Consider the following 19,149-nt stretch of genomic DNA (forward strand, 5'->3'; position numbering starts at 1 on the left):
TCTAATCTTGGATATTTTGCTGACGGAAGTTTCCTCCCTTGACATCCCAGCCATTCAAGAGCTGCTGCTGCTATTGAAAACTGTAGTCAGTGAAGTGCTGAGGTGCTTGTTCTTTACATCCTGTGACACTGCAGAACGATGCCAATCTCTGCAGGCTGAGCCTCTCTGAGTAAAATTGACTGCTGTCATACTTAATACAAGGCTCTTACAAAACTGCTGACAACTTTCTTCTTTTGTTCTCAGCTACTGAGTTGCTAACCTGACCTGCATGAGTCAAGTAGTTTATCTTTTGGACAACAAAGTTGTATTTTCTAACCTATCTGAAAGTAAATGGGAACTAAGAAAAAGGCAGATTATAGTAGGAACGGTATTCATGTGAGAATGAACAGTTTTTTAAAGGACATTGGGGGTTTTATTTTGTGTTTAACCTGGTCTGGATTAGCTAATGTTGCAGATGCAAATAAAATATTTTATCTACTTAGCTACAAAAATGTAGATAGCTCTCTTCTGTAGGCATCATTTAACTGTGCCTATAAAAAGCATAGTGATTGGAATATATGTTACAGGTGATTTAATAACTCGCTACCTTTCATAACTCCAGTAAGATTTCTGCCAGTTCTGATGGTAAACTTGCATGTTCCACCGTTGCCACTTCTGTTTTCAGTATGAGTTACATTACATACCCTGGATGGAGGTTTCTTTTTACTTATTGTTGATTTGCAAATTACAGAGGTTTCATGGGTAAATGTTATGATGGGGTTTTTTTTCTGTGAACTAGAGTGATCAGCCTAAAATACTTCTCAGCTTCTTCCTCTTTTTAAGTATTATGGTTTTGAGAAGTATTACTGCTTCATCTCAAATGTGTGTTGCCAGACATGAACTTGCCGCTGACTCGCTCACCACAGCCAAATTAAATGGGATCTACCTTATGTCTAGAACTTAAACTACATAAAGGCGATTTTATCCTTATAACTTTACATCTTTTCTTTACTCTTGACTCTTTACAGTTGTTCCCTCAAAGTTCAAAGTGTTATTCCACTGGAAGAATATGCCTGGCAATTCTGTAAAAGGTTCTGCTCTCCATGTAGGCAAAATAATGACAGCATGCTATCTCAAGATCCATTGTTGGTCAAATGAGTTTGCAGTTGTAAGGGACAGCTAAGAGCGGCATTTCTGTTATAGATGATAGGCATTCCATTACAGCTAGACAAGCAAACACATAAATCCTACAAGTCTAAACAGTTCTTTGGGTCTTAAAAGTGTTCAGCATTTTACATGTAATTATCAAATAATCTGTTGCAACTGTCTTCACTTCTTTTGATTTTCTTTTCTTTTCCCATGATCATGTTAGTTTCCTATCAAGTATCAAAAATGGTAACTCGATGTAAGCCTACGTCTGCATAAGCCAAGTGATGGTATCTGAAATTTAAGTGAACATATTTAATAGTTATTTAGTGTGTACACTGGAGACTTAAGTGCCTAACTACTTCCAGAGCTAGTGGAAAGTGGCCACACAAAAAGACACCTAAGAGTGAACTCCCTCGCACTTCATTACCATGTGGTGCTATTTAGTAACTTACATTGATGTCTTCATTATGATCTGCTGGCTTTTAAAAAGATTGAATAAGAACTTTATGGCTGACAGTACATCTGATAATACCAGGTCAGAATCTGCTCTTATTCCAGAGATGTGGCCAGCACCTGGAAGCTGCCCTAGAGTTAAGGCAATGGAAGGAGTTCTGTCATGGGTCTTAGCTTTCTTGGATGATGGTGGACAAAGTGCTTAACCTCTGTTTCTCAATGATAAAACATATCTAATCATCTCATGTTCAATTACTATTGTTCAATTACAGTGCTCAAAGCCCTATTCATTGAGCTTTTCTTTAGAGAAACATTTTCAGCTACCTCACAAGACATAAGAACATTCATTGTGCAATTGCTGATGTTCAGTGTAGCTGAGTCAAAACTGTTCTGAACCATTAGATCCTACCTAGACTGTTTTTACTGAGTAGTCCAACACTTATAGGTGTCACATGCTAGACATTCTGGAAAGTTATGGTGAATGTCCTTACTGAAAATACACTAGGGCATATCTAACACAACAGAATGGGAAAAAATGGAGGAGTGGAGAAAAAGACGGAATAAAATGAGAGAAGCATCATATGCTACTCTAATTGGCTCTTCCAGAATGCTCTGAGAACAGACCATATGAAACCAGAAATGTATCTCTAATACAGTATGTGTGTTTCTTCTGAAGCACAAAACTAGCTCTGTTCTTACATGTTTCCCTCACTTCTGACCCTCAGTATAGGGCTGGTTGCATGTGAAGAGTACTTTTAAAAATGTTTGGGATATCTTTCTATAATTTAATTTAAACAAACATTTGAAGATACTTAACAGAAAAGAAAACAGGTAGAGTTTCCTGGATTGTCTTTGTAACCCACTTTTGAGAGGAAATTTATATGTATGTATTTCTGTATATGGCAAAGGGTTCCTTTAGCCACATGATGAAAAATACAGAAACCAAATTGGAAACCCAATTTTCAGATTTTTTGGGAAGAGATGATAATGTTTGCATGAAACAAAACAGCAAATAAATCAATTTCTGCTGGCACAGCTACAGACACAAGCAGAAGAGGGCTGCTTGACTTACTGACAAATTAGTGTAACACTCTGAAATGCAGATAATGTCTACCACACTTTGACTTCAGAGTAAGACGTTCCAGGCCCAAGAAGAAAGTCGTACAAAAACAGTTGATTTAATTATCTGTCAGAAAGAAATAAATTATTGCTTGCTCTCTGGCATTTCGTGCCCTAAAACTATAAGAGTTCCCATGTAGTAAGTTGTTAAATGCAAAGAATGTGTTTCAGGTGGTGGGTTTTTTCTTGTGTTCAGTGCTGAATTCTGTATAGAGTGTTTCACTGTTCTGTGATAATCCTCTGAGAGTATGAACTCTAAAAGTGGGAAAAAATAAGAATTACATGGGGTAATTATTTAAAACGGAATTAAATTTAAAAAATAGTGAAAGCATCTACAACAGTGTTAGGGACAGAAATGCAGAGTCACCTATTGTCAAGCTTTTTATGACTTCAGTTCCTCATTCTTCACGTTCATAAGATGTTCCATCTTTGTGCTTTGACACATGCTTCTTGCACACTTATTGGCATTGGAGGTATATATTGCCTATATTGCAGTGGGGATGGAAATGTGTAATATATTTCAAAAGAAAAAAAGAATCTTCTAGTGGAGTATGAAACCTAAAAAACAAAATGAGAAAGTTGCATGGAACATTAAGAAATGCAATGAATGTCCATTAGCTGATTGTAGTCTGCTTGGTTTTTATTTGAACTTGTACTTTGTGTCATTCTTCCTGTCAGCTACTCAGAGCACCTACTAATTTTAGCATGAAGTCTTCCAAATACAGAATAAATGTACCACAAAACTAGTGTATGAACATTGTTTTTCTGTATATAGTGTACTGGTTCCTAGCTTTTGTTTTGTTTTTACTAACCCATTATGTAGATTTGCAGATGCAGATATGTCAGAAGGCCAAAGGATTTTCCTTCTTAATGCCTTTTAAATCATAGAATCATAGAATGGTAGGGATTAGAAGGGACTTTTAGAGATCATCTAGTCCAACCCCCCTGCAGAAACAGGGTCACCTACATCAGGTTGCATAGGAACATGTCCAGGTGGGTCATGAAGACCTCCAAGGAAGGAGACTCCACAACCCCTCTGGGCAGCCTGTGCCACTGCTCTGTCACTCTCACGGTGAAATAGTTTTTTCTTATATTTAAGTGGAACTTTTAGTGTTCCAGCTTCATCCCATTACCCCTTGTCCTGTTACTATTTACTATAGAAAAGAGGGATGTCCCAACCTCCTGACGCTCACCCTTTAGATAGTTATAAATGTTAATAAGATCTCCCCTCAATCTCCTCTTCTCCAGACATTTCTCCAATCATTTTGCAAATTGCAGATCAGATTATGGTCCATTAATATTCACAGTTTTGGTTTCTGACTTTTTTTTCTTTTAATAAATTTTGAAACCCAGATAAATTACAGATAGTTTTGCTACTCTATTTATGAAACAATCAACTGTTTTCTAAACCAAAGTGATATAAATTGACATCTAAGAACAAGTGGAAATTTGCAACTATTCAGTTATTTTGCTATATATCATCTTTAATACTATTGAGAAAAACACACACACACACATATATATAAATAATGTATATTTTAAAAATATATCAATAATTTTTAAGTTATTGCAGCTTTCTGCTATTTCCAGTCCTGCCACTCTTTTCTTTTTTCCCTGATATTTACAGACTTTTGCAATTAAATTGTGGGATCTTATATCTGAGAAAAATAATTTTAAAGAAGGGAAGAGTTTTTTCTGTCTTGAACTCTAAGAGCTTAGCCTCCTGAAATTAAAAGTATTTTGTTGAGAGGCAGCATTGGCTTTGTACTAAAGGAAATTTCTTTCAGTTTCAACATGTAATAAGAGCTTGAAAAAATTACATACTGTCAAGTGCTGTCATCTAAGTTGCTGAGTGATTGCTTTCATTACTGAAATACAGAACTGTAATTGTAGTGGCGCAAAGTTCTATTTACTCTTTGTTTTTTCCAGAAGGTGCCTACTCTGAAAATTGAGGAGTGTAGTCATTTTTCCTTTGATTATTCCGTTCTACCCTTACTCAGTCTGGCCAACCTGTGAGGCACTAGTTATTTCTTAGGTACCTGCAAAGAAGCTCTAGTCATCTTTGCACAGACTGCACTTCATCTCAAAAGTCACTTTAGAAGATATATCTCAGATTTTGGTTGAATTGTAAGTGTTAGTAGTACCCATATATTACCAAGAGATGTAGTCACTATTGCAAATACCTTTACTCATTTATCTCATATTATAATGGCCATAATGGTTTTGTTGAGAGTGCTCTATTAAAAATAGCAGTAACAAAAAGTAGAACGTCCTTAGGAAATAGGAGGTAGTTGCTCCAGACAGAAATATGTAATTTTAGAAGAAGACATTTTGTAGGAAAAAAATCTTATTGTGACTAAGAATAATTACAACACGAGAGTTTAAATCAGTGGCATTGCCAGAGAAAGTTAGCAAAGGTAACAGTAAAGTAAATGTTTTAAAATTATCTTCAAGAAAAAAGTAAAAAAATCTCTAAAAGATTTACTGTATGGCAAATTAGATAATTATAAATCTTTGCCTGTTGTTCAATTTTCATACTTTCTAGCATAAATAATGTACTTTTTTGCATGAATACCTCCATCATTCCAGTAATTAAAAGTTTCCATCATAAATATATTTTTTAAATCTTCTGTACTGTAAAATGAGGACAATGGTTACAAAGATAGAGACAAGATATAATCTTTAAAATAATTTAAGAACTTTTAAGCTAACCCTGCTGTTAACTTGTAAGAAATAGTAAACTGAAATGTTGATGAGTGTCTTGAAACTTCAGCCTTTTTGCTGTTCCCTTATAATTTTATTATTTTTTTAACCTTTGAGGGGGACAGTTTTGCTCTCCCCTAACCTAATCATTTTCTCAACTGGAAGTGAAATCCTCCTTGAAATTTGTGAGAGCTTGAAGAGCTATGTGAAACACCTGAAGAATCAGTTAAATTCTAAAGAAGTATATAATTTATACTGTTTATAATATAATACACTTTTTATTATAAAATTAGTTTCTGTGGTTTTCAATATTGTCATGGTTTAATTCCAGTCATTTAAGCACACAGCTCTTCACTCACTCACTCCCTTCCAGCGGGATGAGGGAGAGAATTGGAAGAGTGAGAAAACTTGTGGGCTGAGATATGAGAGTTTAATAAGTAAAGCAAAAGCTGCGCACAAGCAAAGCAAAACAAGGAATTCCTTCAACAATTCCCATCATCAAGCTGATGTTCAGCCACCTCCAGGAAAGCAGGATTCCATCACACATAATAACTTGGGAAGACAAATGCCATCACTCTAAATATTCCCCCTTCTTTCTTCTTCCCCCAGTTGTATATGCTGAGCTTGATGTCATGTGGTCTGGAATGTCCCTTGGGTCAGTTGAGGTCAGCTGTCTTGACTGTGTCCACTCCCAACTTCTTTTGCACCCCCAGCTCATCTGCTGGTGGGGTGGTATGAAGAGCAGAAAATACCTTGACTCTGTGTCAACACAAATCCAAAACATAGCCCCAGACCAACTACTATGAAGAAAACTCTGTCCCAAGGAAAACCAGCGCAATCATAGAATCATAGAATGGTAGGGATTGGAAGGGACCACCTAGTTCAACCCCGTCTACTCAAGCAGGTCTGACTAGATCAGATCACTCAGAAACGTGTCCAAGCGGATTTTGAAAACCTCCAGAAAGAAGACTCCACAACCTCCCTGGGCATCCTGTGCCAGGGCTCCCTCACCCTTACAGTAAAGAAGTTTTTCCTTAAATTTACATGGAACGTTTTGTGTTCCAGCATTTATTCATTATCCCTTGTCCTATCACTGGACACTACAGAAAAAAAGTGTTGCCCCATCCCCTTGACATGCAAGTATATAGAGATTTTTTTTTAAATTACTTAACTAGAGGTTCAGGCAAACCACCATTCTCTATATTCAGATCTTTATTTTAAGATTACAAAGTTATTATTGGCAACTTTTATGAATTGCATATTCAAGTAATGAAATTGTATTTTCATGAAAATTGAGCAGCAGGAACAGGTCAGCATTTGGATCATAAAATCATAGAATCATAGAATGATAGGGGTTGGAAGGGACCTTTAGAGATCATCTAGTCCAAGCCCCCTGCTCAAGCAGATCCGCCTAGATCAGGTCACACAGGAACACGTCCAGGCGGGTCTTGAAAATCTCCAGAGAAGAAGATTCCACACCCTCCCTAGGCAGCCTGTGCCAAGGCTCCCTCGCCTGAACAGTAAAATAGATTTTCCTTATATTAAAATGGAACTTTTTGTGTTCCAGCTTCTTTCCAATATTACCCCTTGTCCTGTCACTAGGTAGAACAGAAAAAAGTGATGCCTCAACCTCCTAACATCCACCATTTAGACATTTGTAAATATTCATGAGATCTCCCACAGTCTCCTCCAGACTAAACAGCGCCAGTTCCTGCGGTCTTTCCTCATAAGAAAAATGTTCCAATCCCCTGATCATCTTGGTGGCCCTGGGCTGAACTTTCTCCAGAATTTCCTTGTCCCTCTTGAGCTGGGGAGCCCAGAACTGGACACGGTACTCCAGATACATGGTTACTGCAATGTACTCTAAATCATATATGGTGAAGTTGATTTCTTTTAAAAATCAGGTTAAATTCTTTAAGTATTAATGTTTTACAGCCTGGAAGTATTGGCCTGCTTAACTTCAATGGAGAAAAACCAAAATGGAAGTGACACAGTATTGTGATGGAAATGCTGACTCTACCAGTACAGGAATGTCAGTGTATTTCATTTTAACTTTTCTTGCTGGACATACTTAACACCACTAAGGATAAAATTACTTTTTAATTTACAACTTATCTCTCTGCACTTCTTGTAGTGGCCCGAGTTCCCTATTATAATTCTTCCCTAAGGGTAAATCTTAAAGTTTCACTTCAGCTGCCATTTTAAATTAACTTTTAAGAGTGTGCAGAAAGGAAAACCTCTCTATTCCTCAGTGACTCTCAAAAAACACAAGTTCCAGCAGGATTATGCATTAGAGAGAACCTTGAACTGTTTTTCTTATGACCCTGGTGCTTACTCAGTCAGTGTACTGTTCAACTCTGTTTATATTTTGTTCACGGTCATTAAAATCCCAGACGCACGTGCTTGTATGTATTTCCATGCAAGAAGGGTTGTGAGGGCATAAAGAAGAGTGAAAAAGAAAGACATACTGTGTGAATTGCTACTTGATGTCAGTTTGCATGAACTGCTGCTCACCTTCCATCAGACTGTCGTTTTTTGTTTGCTGTTCTAGTTTTGCCATCATCCAATAATGTAGCCAGCAGAAAAGCAAAGTAGTCTTTGAAGCGTGAAAAGTAAGTATCTTAATTGTTGTTCCCCTGCTACCAAAATACCTCTGGTTTTCTTCCTTGGAGTAGTCACTTTCCAGCTTAGTGATTGTGTTTCAGTGTCTGCATTAAATACTTAATTGCTATCATTTTATCATGCAGTAGATACAGTGTAGGTGAAAACTGAGCACAGTTGGAGAAGAGGCAAGACAAAAGTGTTACAGGCAGGCAGGAAGAGAAAGGCAGGGTAGAGAATGAAGAACAAAAGTAGAAAAGAATGGAAAGTTCAGTGTCACTTGAAATTTGGCAAGATACTTAATGAATAATAAAATTAATTTCAGTTGCATAAAGTGTAAATTACTTTTTTTTTCCCCCAGCTTTTATCTACTCTTACAGTAGTTTCTGTTCTTTTTCAAGGGAATAGTTCTCTACAAATTTGCATGAATGATATCATGGCCTGCAGGAATGCACATAGGATGATGAAAGCCAAAATTCTTGTTCTGTGGACTGATATGTACACACATATGCAAAACCTTTTGTTGGTCTCTCTGTCTGTTTTGTTTCTGTCTGCATGCTTTATGCAATATTGAGAACGTACAACAAAGGGATAGGGAAAGCAGTAGATAATTTTTGTACTTGGTATCCAGAGCCTATGAAATAGATGACTTTTCTGACCCTGTTCTCTCTTTGGGGAATTCTCTTTTTTGCAAAGCATCTGCAGTGCATTTGTTCCTCTATGCTACTTTCAGTGTCTTTTGGTCTTGGTTTGATTTGGGATGTTTTGCCTTTCTAGAGGCACGATTGCCTTCTCACAGCTAGATGGTAATCCTCTTATCCCCAAGAGGATCAGTAGGCTGGAATAGATTGGACATGAATTAATGCTGCCGTAGCTAGCATAAAGCCGGAATTTTCTTGTAAGACTTGCTTTGTGGCTGGTTTTCTGTGTCTAGCCATGATTCCTCGTGGTTTCTTTGGCTTAATCTCCCTTTGATAGTGATTTGTGGCTTTGGTCTTCTCTCTGCAGAAAGACAATGTTTCAAAGATTTGTCTTTGAATCTTTTTTAGTCCTAGGAAGCAGAAAATCCTCTTACCATGATGATTCCAAGTATGATGGCAATAAGCTGATGGGGCCTGTAGATAGCTTTTATTTGTGGTAATTGTCCATACTATATAAAAGATGGAAAACTAAGATTCAGTCTGTGTTTGGGGAAAAAAAAAAAATTATTATTATTAGCTGACTATTATTTTTAACTCATATAGCCTCTTGAACTGTCAAGTATCAAGTTATTGGAGGATAATTCAATTTAGTGTTTCGTTATTTGCTTAATTTTGATGCAAGAAATTCATGATAATTAATCTCTTCCTTTTATTGACGTAGATAGAAAATTTTAAAAAATACAATTAGAAGAGGAAGGAGAAAATCAGTAAGTCTATTCCAGTTTTCATGATTTCAGATAACTCTTCTTATGCCCATTGTGAAGGTAAATTCTTCTTTCCACTGTAAACAGTGCATTCTCACATCAGGCCTGTTTCCCACTCATCAAATATCACCTTAATGATCATTGAGATCATTTTGTATTGGCTTGCTTACTTATGTGTTTTTGTCTGTGGCAGATAGTGTCTGATGAAGCAAGTCAGGACTTGTTTTCAGTGGTGTGTCACTGATGTGATGCAATGAGTCTTAGTCACAACCAGTGGTGAGGAATAACTCCCACGACTTGAGGCTTCTCTGTCTCTATGACTGAACAGTGTAGAACTTGTCCTCCTAAGGAAACAGTTTGCTCATTAAATGTCATCTGACAAAAAAATACATATAAATGGATTTTTTATTTTAGGTTCATATGCTTATCAATTTCTTAAACATTTTGTGATCATGGAATTTGGGAGACGGTAGAAAGCCATACAATTTACATGAAACTAGAATAGGATCTATCTGCGAAAATAATTAGGCTTGGAAGAGAGGTTTTCCTTTGCAGGATGTTTCTGGAAAGGAAAGAAAAATAAACCTAATGGTTAAGCAGAGCCTCATATTACAAACTCTTGTCTGTGATCGTCTAGAAATTGAATTAACCTCTCTCTTGTGCATATCATTTAAAATGTAACTTAGGAAAGGCTGCACAGAGGTTAAGACTCTGAAGGTCTAATAAGCAGAAATAGTAGCAGAGGTCCTCACACCGGGAGAAAGGAGGACTTGATACAAGAGAGGAAAGGAAGGGAAGACAAATGTTAATTTTGGCAGCTGAGCTGACAGAATCCATTTGTCTCCAAGCCCAATAGTTGTAAAAGTAGGCCAAAGGGGTCTACTGAGTAAACAAATGGAAGTTTGTTAGTTCCTTCCACAAATGATACTTTCTGTGTGAGCTGTCTGGGCAAAACAGAAGATAGAAAAGGAATGTGTTAGTCTTTTAATTACGGAAGACAATTACATATGGTTTTAATGCCACTATCACCATCTTTTCACCTTCAGGAATAAAAGACCTACTGTTCATAAACACAGAGGGCCTGCCCACAGTTCTGTATGTTATGAAAGGGAATTGTCTTATGTGAAAATCTATTAGGTTTTTTAAGTCTGCCTTTTGAAATAACCATGATATTTAAGTTTTCCAATCCAATATTTTGGAAGAAGAAAGTTTTGTAACACTTTTTAATGTTATTTATGTGTAGTTTACTATTTATATATTTTTTTAAAGAGAGCAATAAAACAGAGGCAGTTCATTTCTAAACACACCTCACTGATTGCTATTGTGTGGTATCTGTCATCCTATAGTGTTGTATGCTTTTCCTAAATAGGTAAGGGGGAGTTCCAAAACTCCTTGTGGTTATTTTTTGTTGGAGGGGCAGGGGAGAGTCACTTGATAAGGAGAGGGGAAAAAAAGTTCAATTCTAAAGTGGAATTAGTGACATGTACAAACTACAGGAAAATATAAATAGATTTTTGGTGGCAGATTTTAAGTCTTTTAAAATTATTTTTATAATAACATCATCTTTTAATTTGAATCGAGTTTTTTTTAAATCCTCACTACAGTAAGAAACTAAGAATTATGAGGTGAAGAAATAAAGCTTGACGTCAAGAATTGCTCATTTTGTCTTTATCCTCACTACAGGGAGATTTTAATTTTGAGGTGGCAGAGGAAGAAGAAGGGAATGAGGGCTAAGAGAGAACCTGGAAAAGCAGAGATTAGGATTATAGAGTGAGAGGAAGGGAAGGAAGAATGACAAAGATCAAACTAAGTTTGTCAGCCAAGAGCAGGAATAACAAGCTGAGACAGACTCGACAAAATTTGTTTTCAAGACACAGTGAAAATTTGAGAATGGAAAGAAGGCTGTTCCCTAGTGATTTTTCTTTAGCCAGTCTTCTGTCTCTTGCAAAAACGTATAGTAGCCCCTATAAAAAAAGAATTATCTAATTCTCATACTTGCTGGTAAACTAGAGATATGGATAAATCAGGGGGTAGCTTATGAGAATAGGACTGTCAAATAAGTGGGAGTTAAACAGAAAAAAAAAAAAAGATGGGAGCTGGTAGCTTCATGACAGCAATGTGGACTGAAAACATGGACTAGCTCTGCAGACAGCTTGCACTGGAAAACATTTGATTGACCCAACATAAAGAAAATAGGTTGTGCTTTACCTAGTAATAAGTCATCACAGATAAGTGTGTGTCTTGACTGCACCTAAACCCAGTGCTTTTGCTGGGCCTTTTTGATAGTGGAACATGTATTACGTATATACATTAAAATCCAAGGCTGGAAAACTCTCAGTAGGTTTGAAGATGACACTAAGCTGGGTAGATCTCCTTGAGGGCAGGAAAGCTCTTCAGAAGGACTCAGACAGGCTGGAGCAATGGGCTGAGGCCAATTGTACGAGGTTCAACAAGGCCAAGTGCCGATTCCTGTACTTGGGTCACAACAAACCCACGTAATGCTGAAGGCTTGGGGATGTGTGGCTGGAGAGCTGCCCAGAGGAAAGGGACCTTAGGGTGTTAATTTACAGTCAGCTGAATATAAACCAGCAGTGTGCCCAGGTGGCCAAGGCAGCCAGTGGCATCCTGGCTTGTATCAGAAATAATGTAACCAGCAAGGACTAAAGAAGAGATTATGCCCCTGTACTCATCACTGATGAGGCCACACCTTGAATACTGTGTTCAGTTTTGGTTCCTGTCACTGCAAAAGGGACATTTAGGTGCCAGAGCATGTCCAGAGATGAGCAACAAAGCTGGTGGAGGGTCTGATTATCAAGTTTTATGAGGAGTGGCTGAGGGAACTGGGGTTGTTTAGTCTGGAGGAGGCTGAGGCAAGACATGATCACTCTCTACAACTACCTGAAATGAGTTGCTTTGAGGTGGAGGTCAGTCTCTTCTCTCTAGTTATGAAAGATAGGAAAAGAGGAAATGGCCTCAAGTTGTGCCAGGGGAGGTTTAGGTTGGGGATTAGGAAGAACTTTTTTACTGAGAAACAGTGTAAAAATTAGACGCTGGAACAGGCTACCCAGGGAGGTGATGGAGAGAGAATTGCTGGAAATTAAAAAACCCACGTCTATGTGGTGCTGAGGGACATGGTTCAGTCGTGAGCTTCACAGTGAGGTTAGTGGTTGGACTTGATGATCTCAAAGGTCTTTTCCAACTGAAATGATTCTATGATTCTATGAAAACCAGTTTTTGTTCCTGATCTGAGGTAAGACTAAACTTGTTTAATCAATATGGAACCTGTACCATGGGATTATAGTAAGTTGATTAAGTATGATAGACTAAAATCAAACATCCTGTGTGGAGCATCAGTGAGTGTTAGGAAGAAGGGAGTAGCAGGTTAAATTGAAATGGATTAGACTGAGCTAAGCTTATTCCAGCAAGTTAGTTCTTTGCAAATACTATTAAACACTTCAAAGCACCATGTACTGATTTCAGTAGCACTTTAGATTTTTGCAGCACAGTGTAATGTCTTCTTCCGTGCTATTATTTTGTGTTCTTTTTTTTTCCTTTGTCTTTCTAAATGTGTGTGGGCTGCAGATGGTTCTGTGAAGGAAAAGAACTCCAGGATTCTCCCGACATTCAGATCCGTTCTGGAAGTGGAGGACTTCATTCACTAATTATAGCGGAAGCCTTTGAAGACGATACTGGACGCTATACTTGTCTGGCTTCAAATTCCCTAGGTTCAGATAGTACATCAGCTGAAATATTCATTGAAGGTGAGAGGTGAAATAATAAGATACTTGATGTATACAGGAAAAGATTACTAAGCTGAAGTTTACCTTCAGTTCTAAATGTTGAGATTACATTTTCTTTGGTTGTATTTCTGTGGTGTTCTTCTGCTTCCCTTTAATGTAAGCCATTTTGAACATCACGTTATATTAATTTAAGTATTTCAAGGAATGTCCCAAGAATCACATTGCTATTTATTTAGGGTAAGGGTAACATAAAGAATGGAGAAGGTGGAACAAGCAGAGCTTTTGGCATATAGTTAGCCTCTGTAAATTAAAGTTTTAACTGGTGATCCAAACAATGATTTTCATGATAGCAGTAATCTCTGCCTCAGTTCTGAATCTCTTTACAGTGCAAAGAAATGTGGCTGCTCCAAATGAGCCTTCTTCAGTCATCTGCAAATGTATTATAATTATTCATATTTGCTACATTAAGTCAGTTTAAAAGACAATCATACTAATTTCATCCAGAATCAACTGCTAGTAATTGTCAAAATATTTATTGACTTAAAAATTAGTCATAATTCAAGTATTATTTTCTCTGAGGAAAGTTAATGACTTGACCGTGAGCTAAACTATTTAATTATTTTTTAATGGAAGGCTGTATTTTAGGCAAGATGACCTTAATTGAATACTGATTGTTACTATAATTAATGCATTTTTCAAACATTTTGGTAATATATTTTCTTTTACTAGTTTTGTAACTCCTTAAAATCAATTTAATTTTTTAATTGAAATCATAAAATAAAGTAATATAACAAATACAACAAATTTTTGAAGTCTAAACTTTATAAATAAGCAAGGTACTTGAGTGCCTCAGTCCAAGCTTTGTTTCATTGGAATCAGCCTACGCTATACTATGCATATTGATTTTAAATTTCTTACAATTTGTATTACAAATATAGCTATCCATATGTAGGCACAAATCCTTTGAGGAGCAAAGTCTACTACATAAATGTCTAGAATAAATGTTGTGTAACGTACTAGTTAGGAAAAACTAAGTAAAAGTAAGTGCTTTCTTATTTCTGTCTTTAAGTCAGCTCAGACTATCACCAAACAAATACATTATATTGTTATCTGTGTATAAGTCATATGTTTGTTTAAGCTTTAAGCTTTAACATTCAAGTACATAAAATGATACATTTCCAGTAGATTAGTAGTAGTCAGCTTTTTTCTTTCTTTCTTTTTTGGCCATATTTGTTTCAATACAGAGGAACACAGCTAAGAGCCTCGGGAAAACAGTTTACAATTAAAATGGTATGGTTATGATCTGTAACTGTCTAAAGTACATAGTTCCAATCTTTATCAGATAAGAAAAAACTCTGGTAGTTTATTACAGAGAAGTCTCAACTCCTGAAGAGAAATACAAAAGTAGCATAGCTTTTTCTTGGAATCTGAACGTTAAATAAATCAGTAAAAGGATATGAGATTATTGAGGATACTTTCTTTTCCAGGTGCCAGTTCCACCGATTCAGAGAGTGAAAGTTTAATTTTCAGGTCAAAATCTGGAGCTATGCCACAGTAAGTGTACGAAGTAGAACCAATGCTGTGCAAACGTTCTTAATAAGGAGCATTGGAAAATCTTTGGTGTTTTAGATCTGAATAAACATCTGGGGTATATTTGTGTATGTCTTGTCTTTTCTCCTTCTCTCATGTGCTATAAATGTGTAATGTTAAAATTGTAGATTATATTAATGTACTTGTTCTGTCAGATGAATTTGGCCCCTACCCTGACCACTATTTTGTTAGTATCAACTTGAGGAATAACCTTAAGTTAACCAAGTCTTCATTTGTAATCAACCAGCCCTCTGCCTCTGTGCCTCCAAAACCACATACAGAGGCCTACAATTAATTTTGAAAGCCTATACATTTTATCTTGTATCTTAAATCAGTACTTTTTCTTTGGAGTGAAAGTGTAAATTAGCCAAAGATTTTGTTCTACTCAAGCTTCCTTCAGTGATGATCTTTTCAGATGATAATGACATATTTAAAGAGGTAAAATATACAAGGTGGCTAGCTAACGTGTACAAGGCTAAAATAGTCTGATTTTAGATCTTATAATGTACTTGATGATTACTTTTTTTTTTTTAATAGGGCCCAAAAGAAAACCACTTCTGTTTCCCTGACAATAGGATCTTCTACACCAAAGTCTGGAGTCACCACAGCTGTAATTCAGCCTATCTCTGTGCCCAGTCAACAGGTATTTTTAGGAACCATATTTTAAATTACTAAAATAATTTTAAATTTTATTCCAAAAGTTGTAAGTCCTGAAATACTCCATAATTTTGAGGAACTATATTACCAAATTATAAATTTATGTTGTTATATTAAATATGATGATGTAAAAAAAAAGCATATATCTACTGAATGTAAATGACATAAAAGTAAATATACATATGGATTCTTGCACAGTGTGTATCAACACAGCATATGAGCAGGTGACAGGTCTGGTAATAATGAAAATTGCAGAATGTATCACTCACAGTGACTTGTTTCAATTCCAAAAGAAAGTAACACAAATGAATGCCTACAATATCTATTAACAACATTTTTAAAGGTTGTTATTAAAATAAATATTACTGTCATTTCTCTGGGCCTTTTAGAAAAAAGTAAGTTTTACTCTCTAGAAATTAAATGCAGACAATCAATGTTCCTGAGTTTACACTTAGTTTTGATGCCACTGTGGATAAGTCATAAAATAAGATAGATTATCTTTTTTAAATATATATTATATAAATCATCAAATACAGAAAAAAGAAATATCTTTGTTTGACTGTCCATGATAAATTCTTTTGCATTCATTTGGCTCACCTTGATAAGCTTCTGGGCCTCTCAGTTCAAGAAAGACAGGGAGCTGCTGAAGAGAGTTCAGTGCAGGGCCACAAAGATGATGGAGTGGAGCATCTCTCTTAAGATGGAAGGCTGAGAGAGCTGGGGCTCTTTAGCTTGGAGAAGAGGAGACTGAGAGGTGACCTCATTAATGTTTACAAATATGTAAAGGGCAGGTGTCAGGAGGATGGAGCCAGGCTCTTCTCAGTGATCTTCAATGACAGGACAATGGGTAACAGGTACAAGGTGGAACATAATAGGTTTCAAAGAAATAAAAAGTATTTCTTCCCTATGAGGGTGATGGAGCACTGGAACAGGCTGCCCAGATGGGTTGTGGAGTCTCCTTCTCTGGAGACATTCAAAACCCACCTGGATGAGTTCCTGTGTGACCTACTCTAGGTGGTCCTGCTCTGGCAGGGGGGTTGGACTAGATGATCTTTTGAGGTCCTTTCAAACCCTTAAGATTAACCCTTAAGAACTACATCAGTCAAGGGATTTAATAACGGGAGGGGCAAAAATACTTGAATGATATTAACAGGTTTCAAACTCTTAAAATGCTTCAAGGCAATGGCATACAAATTTCTCATGGGAAGTACAGAAGTCTTTAATGCTTACATTTTTTATTTCAGAGATATAATGGATGTGAAATAGTTATGGCCCTCAAAAAGTGTGCTAGGATGTGAACACCATAATAAGACTGACATTTGAGAATTTGCATTATTGCATACGTACATTCAGGCCATATTTTTGAAACCAATATTCTTTCCATATTATAGTATTGTTGCTTTGCTTTGCAGGTGCAAAGCCCTACTTCATACTTGCACCATTTGGATGGACCCAAACCTGTCTATTCTACACCCATTTTTACAAAGGTATGTTTTATCCTTCGTAATTTTTATACTATATTCCTATAGTCCACTATAAGATCAGTAGCAGAATTACATGAATATTCTGTGTTTGTCTTATGTCCATGACTGCCTTCCATTTAGAAATCTTTACAAATAATATAAGGTAGACACCAACTGTACATCAAAATCTCATTTACAATAATTTATCTCCTGGCAAGAACAAATGACGCAGGGCTTTTACTTTGTTTTTGAAAAAGAAAATATATGCAGATATGTCACTTAAAAAAGCAGCTCATTGAGACATCTTGGAAAACATAAGGAACAGAATCATGGAATCATTTAAATTGGAAAAGACCTTTAAGATCATTGAGTCTAACCATTAACCTAGCACTGCCATTTCCACCACTACACCACATTCCTAAGTGCCACATCTGCACATCTTCTAAATAGCTCCAGGGATGATGACTTGACCAATGCCTGATAATCCTTTCAGTGATTTTTTTTTTTCCTAATATTCAACCTAAACCTCCCTTGGCACAACTTAAGGCTGTTTCCTCTCATCTTATTACTTGTTACTTGGGAGAAGAAAATGAACTCTGAAAATGAACCCCACCTCACTTCAACCTCCTTTCAGGTAGTTGTAAAGTACAATAAGGTGTTTCAGCCTCCTTTTCTCCAGGCTAAATATCCCCAGCTCTCTCAGCCACTCCTCATCAGACTTGTTCCCTAGATCCTTCACCAACTTCATTGCCCATCTCTGGACATGCTCCAGCACCTCAATGTCTCTCTTTACCCAAAACTGAGCACAGTATTTGTGCAGTCTCACCAGTGTCAAGTAGAGGGAGATGATCACTTGCCTAGTCCTATTAGGCCACAATATTTCTGATACATGGACTTTCTAGAAGGGAAACTTTTATTCAGTAATTCTTAGGTAATTAAGTCAGTATTTATCTTCTCTTTCATCCCAAATCAAACTTTAGAACTGGGAATTAGGTAATTGCAAAAACGACAGCATATTTCTCTGTCTCTAAAATATGTGTTTAATAAAAAGTATGATTTTTGTTGCCCCTCAAACTATCATTTCCATAGAAGGAATTATTGTTTAATCACTGTTTGTTGAAGCCAAAATGAAGAAAAGGTGTTTCTGATTATTACTTCAAAAAAAGGGTTGACTAAAAAGAAGTTAATATGAACAGCAAGAAATTTTGCCTACAGATAAGTAAGTCATGTTCTCCACAATTGTCTAGTGGCTCCATAATATCCCTTTCTCATGTCAGGAAGGATCTGATTATATTCCTCATAGTTCTGCAGTGATACTGCAGGAATCACAGAAGAGTAAGTAGTGGAGGTACAAGGGATTAGAGAATATGGTTACTGCAAGGTAGGAAGACACACAACTTCTTAGTAAGAGTGGGAAATAGGAAAAATCCATCTCTCATTCAGAAACAACCAAAGCAACCAAAACACCACTGTTCCTTCTCAGCCCTCATATCTCATGTCTCCTAACTCTAGTATTGACTGGCTTAAGCCAATCGGGACATACCAAAGCAAAATTAATTACAGAAGAAATGAATTAGAAATTAATCAGATATGAACAATAAAACACATATTCAATCCAGCTTCCTAGTGTAAACTTCTTTCTATACAAAATTCAGGGAATAAAAAAAAAAAAAAATATGCATTTGAGTAACTAGAGATCTATGAATAGTAACTAGGAATAACTCTGAGCTTAGACCTAACTTCAATTGCTTTGCTGCCTAAAACTTTATTAACAAAGTGGAAAAGAATTGAGACAAACAGTACAGTAAAAAAGTCTGATTTATCATCTTGAGATGGATAACAAAGGCAAAAATAATTACTGTCTCCTGTCATTAAAATACTGTATTTCTCTTTTTTCACTGTAGTTCCTCATCAAAGATTTAGATTTTTCTGAAATTTTTCGGATGTGTGTAAGAATTTATTACAGCCATAATATTGTCTCAAAAGCTATCCATACACAAGCTAATAGATCCTAATATTTGTGCAATCTAATTTTGCTTGGTTAGTTATAAATAGCTCAGAGGAAGAGCAGCTCCACATTCAGACCTAAATGCAGCACAGCTACTCTCTCAGGACCAACTCAACATGTAGTTAGTTACAGAATTTTCATTTCAGCTTGTGGAAGAAAGATGAAAAATGAAAGGTCAGACTGCATCTGCTTGTGATGGTGTGAGGAATTAAATACTTATACACATTTTCCATCTTTGGTCATATTAAGAATGTATTTGAAAACCACTCATTTGGTAATTTT

General features: G+C 36.4%; 1 protein-coding gene across 3 annotated transcripts in view; it reads left to right on the forward strand.

Annotated features, from left to right (window-relative positions):
• The window catches only part of PALLD (palladin, cytoskeletal associated protein), a 190,303-nt gene that overhangs the window by 53,209 nt on the left and 117,945 nt on the right, over positions 1-19,149 (forward strand). For all 3 annotated transcript variants that reach the window (XM_061993410.1, XM_061993409.1, XM_061993408.1), the window contains exons 2-5: positions 12,992-13,170; positions 14,637-14,703; positions 15,277-15,382; positions 16,809-16,883. In XM_061993410.1, coding sequence (XP_061849394.1) covers positions 12,992-13,170; positions 14,637-14,703; positions 15,277-15,382; positions 16,809-16,883 — 427 coding nt within the window. The remainder of the gene's footprint in view (positions 1-12,991; positions 13,171-14,636; positions 14,704-15,276; positions 15,383-16,808; positions 16,884-19,149) is intronic.

The sequence above is a fragment of the Colius striatus genome, chromosome 3 (genome assembly GCF_028858725.1).
Source record: "Colius striatus isolate bColStr4 chromosome 3, bColStr4.1.hap1, whole genome shotgun sequence".
NCBI lineage: Eukaryota > Metazoa > Chordata > Aves > Coliiformes > Coliidae > Colius > Colius striatus.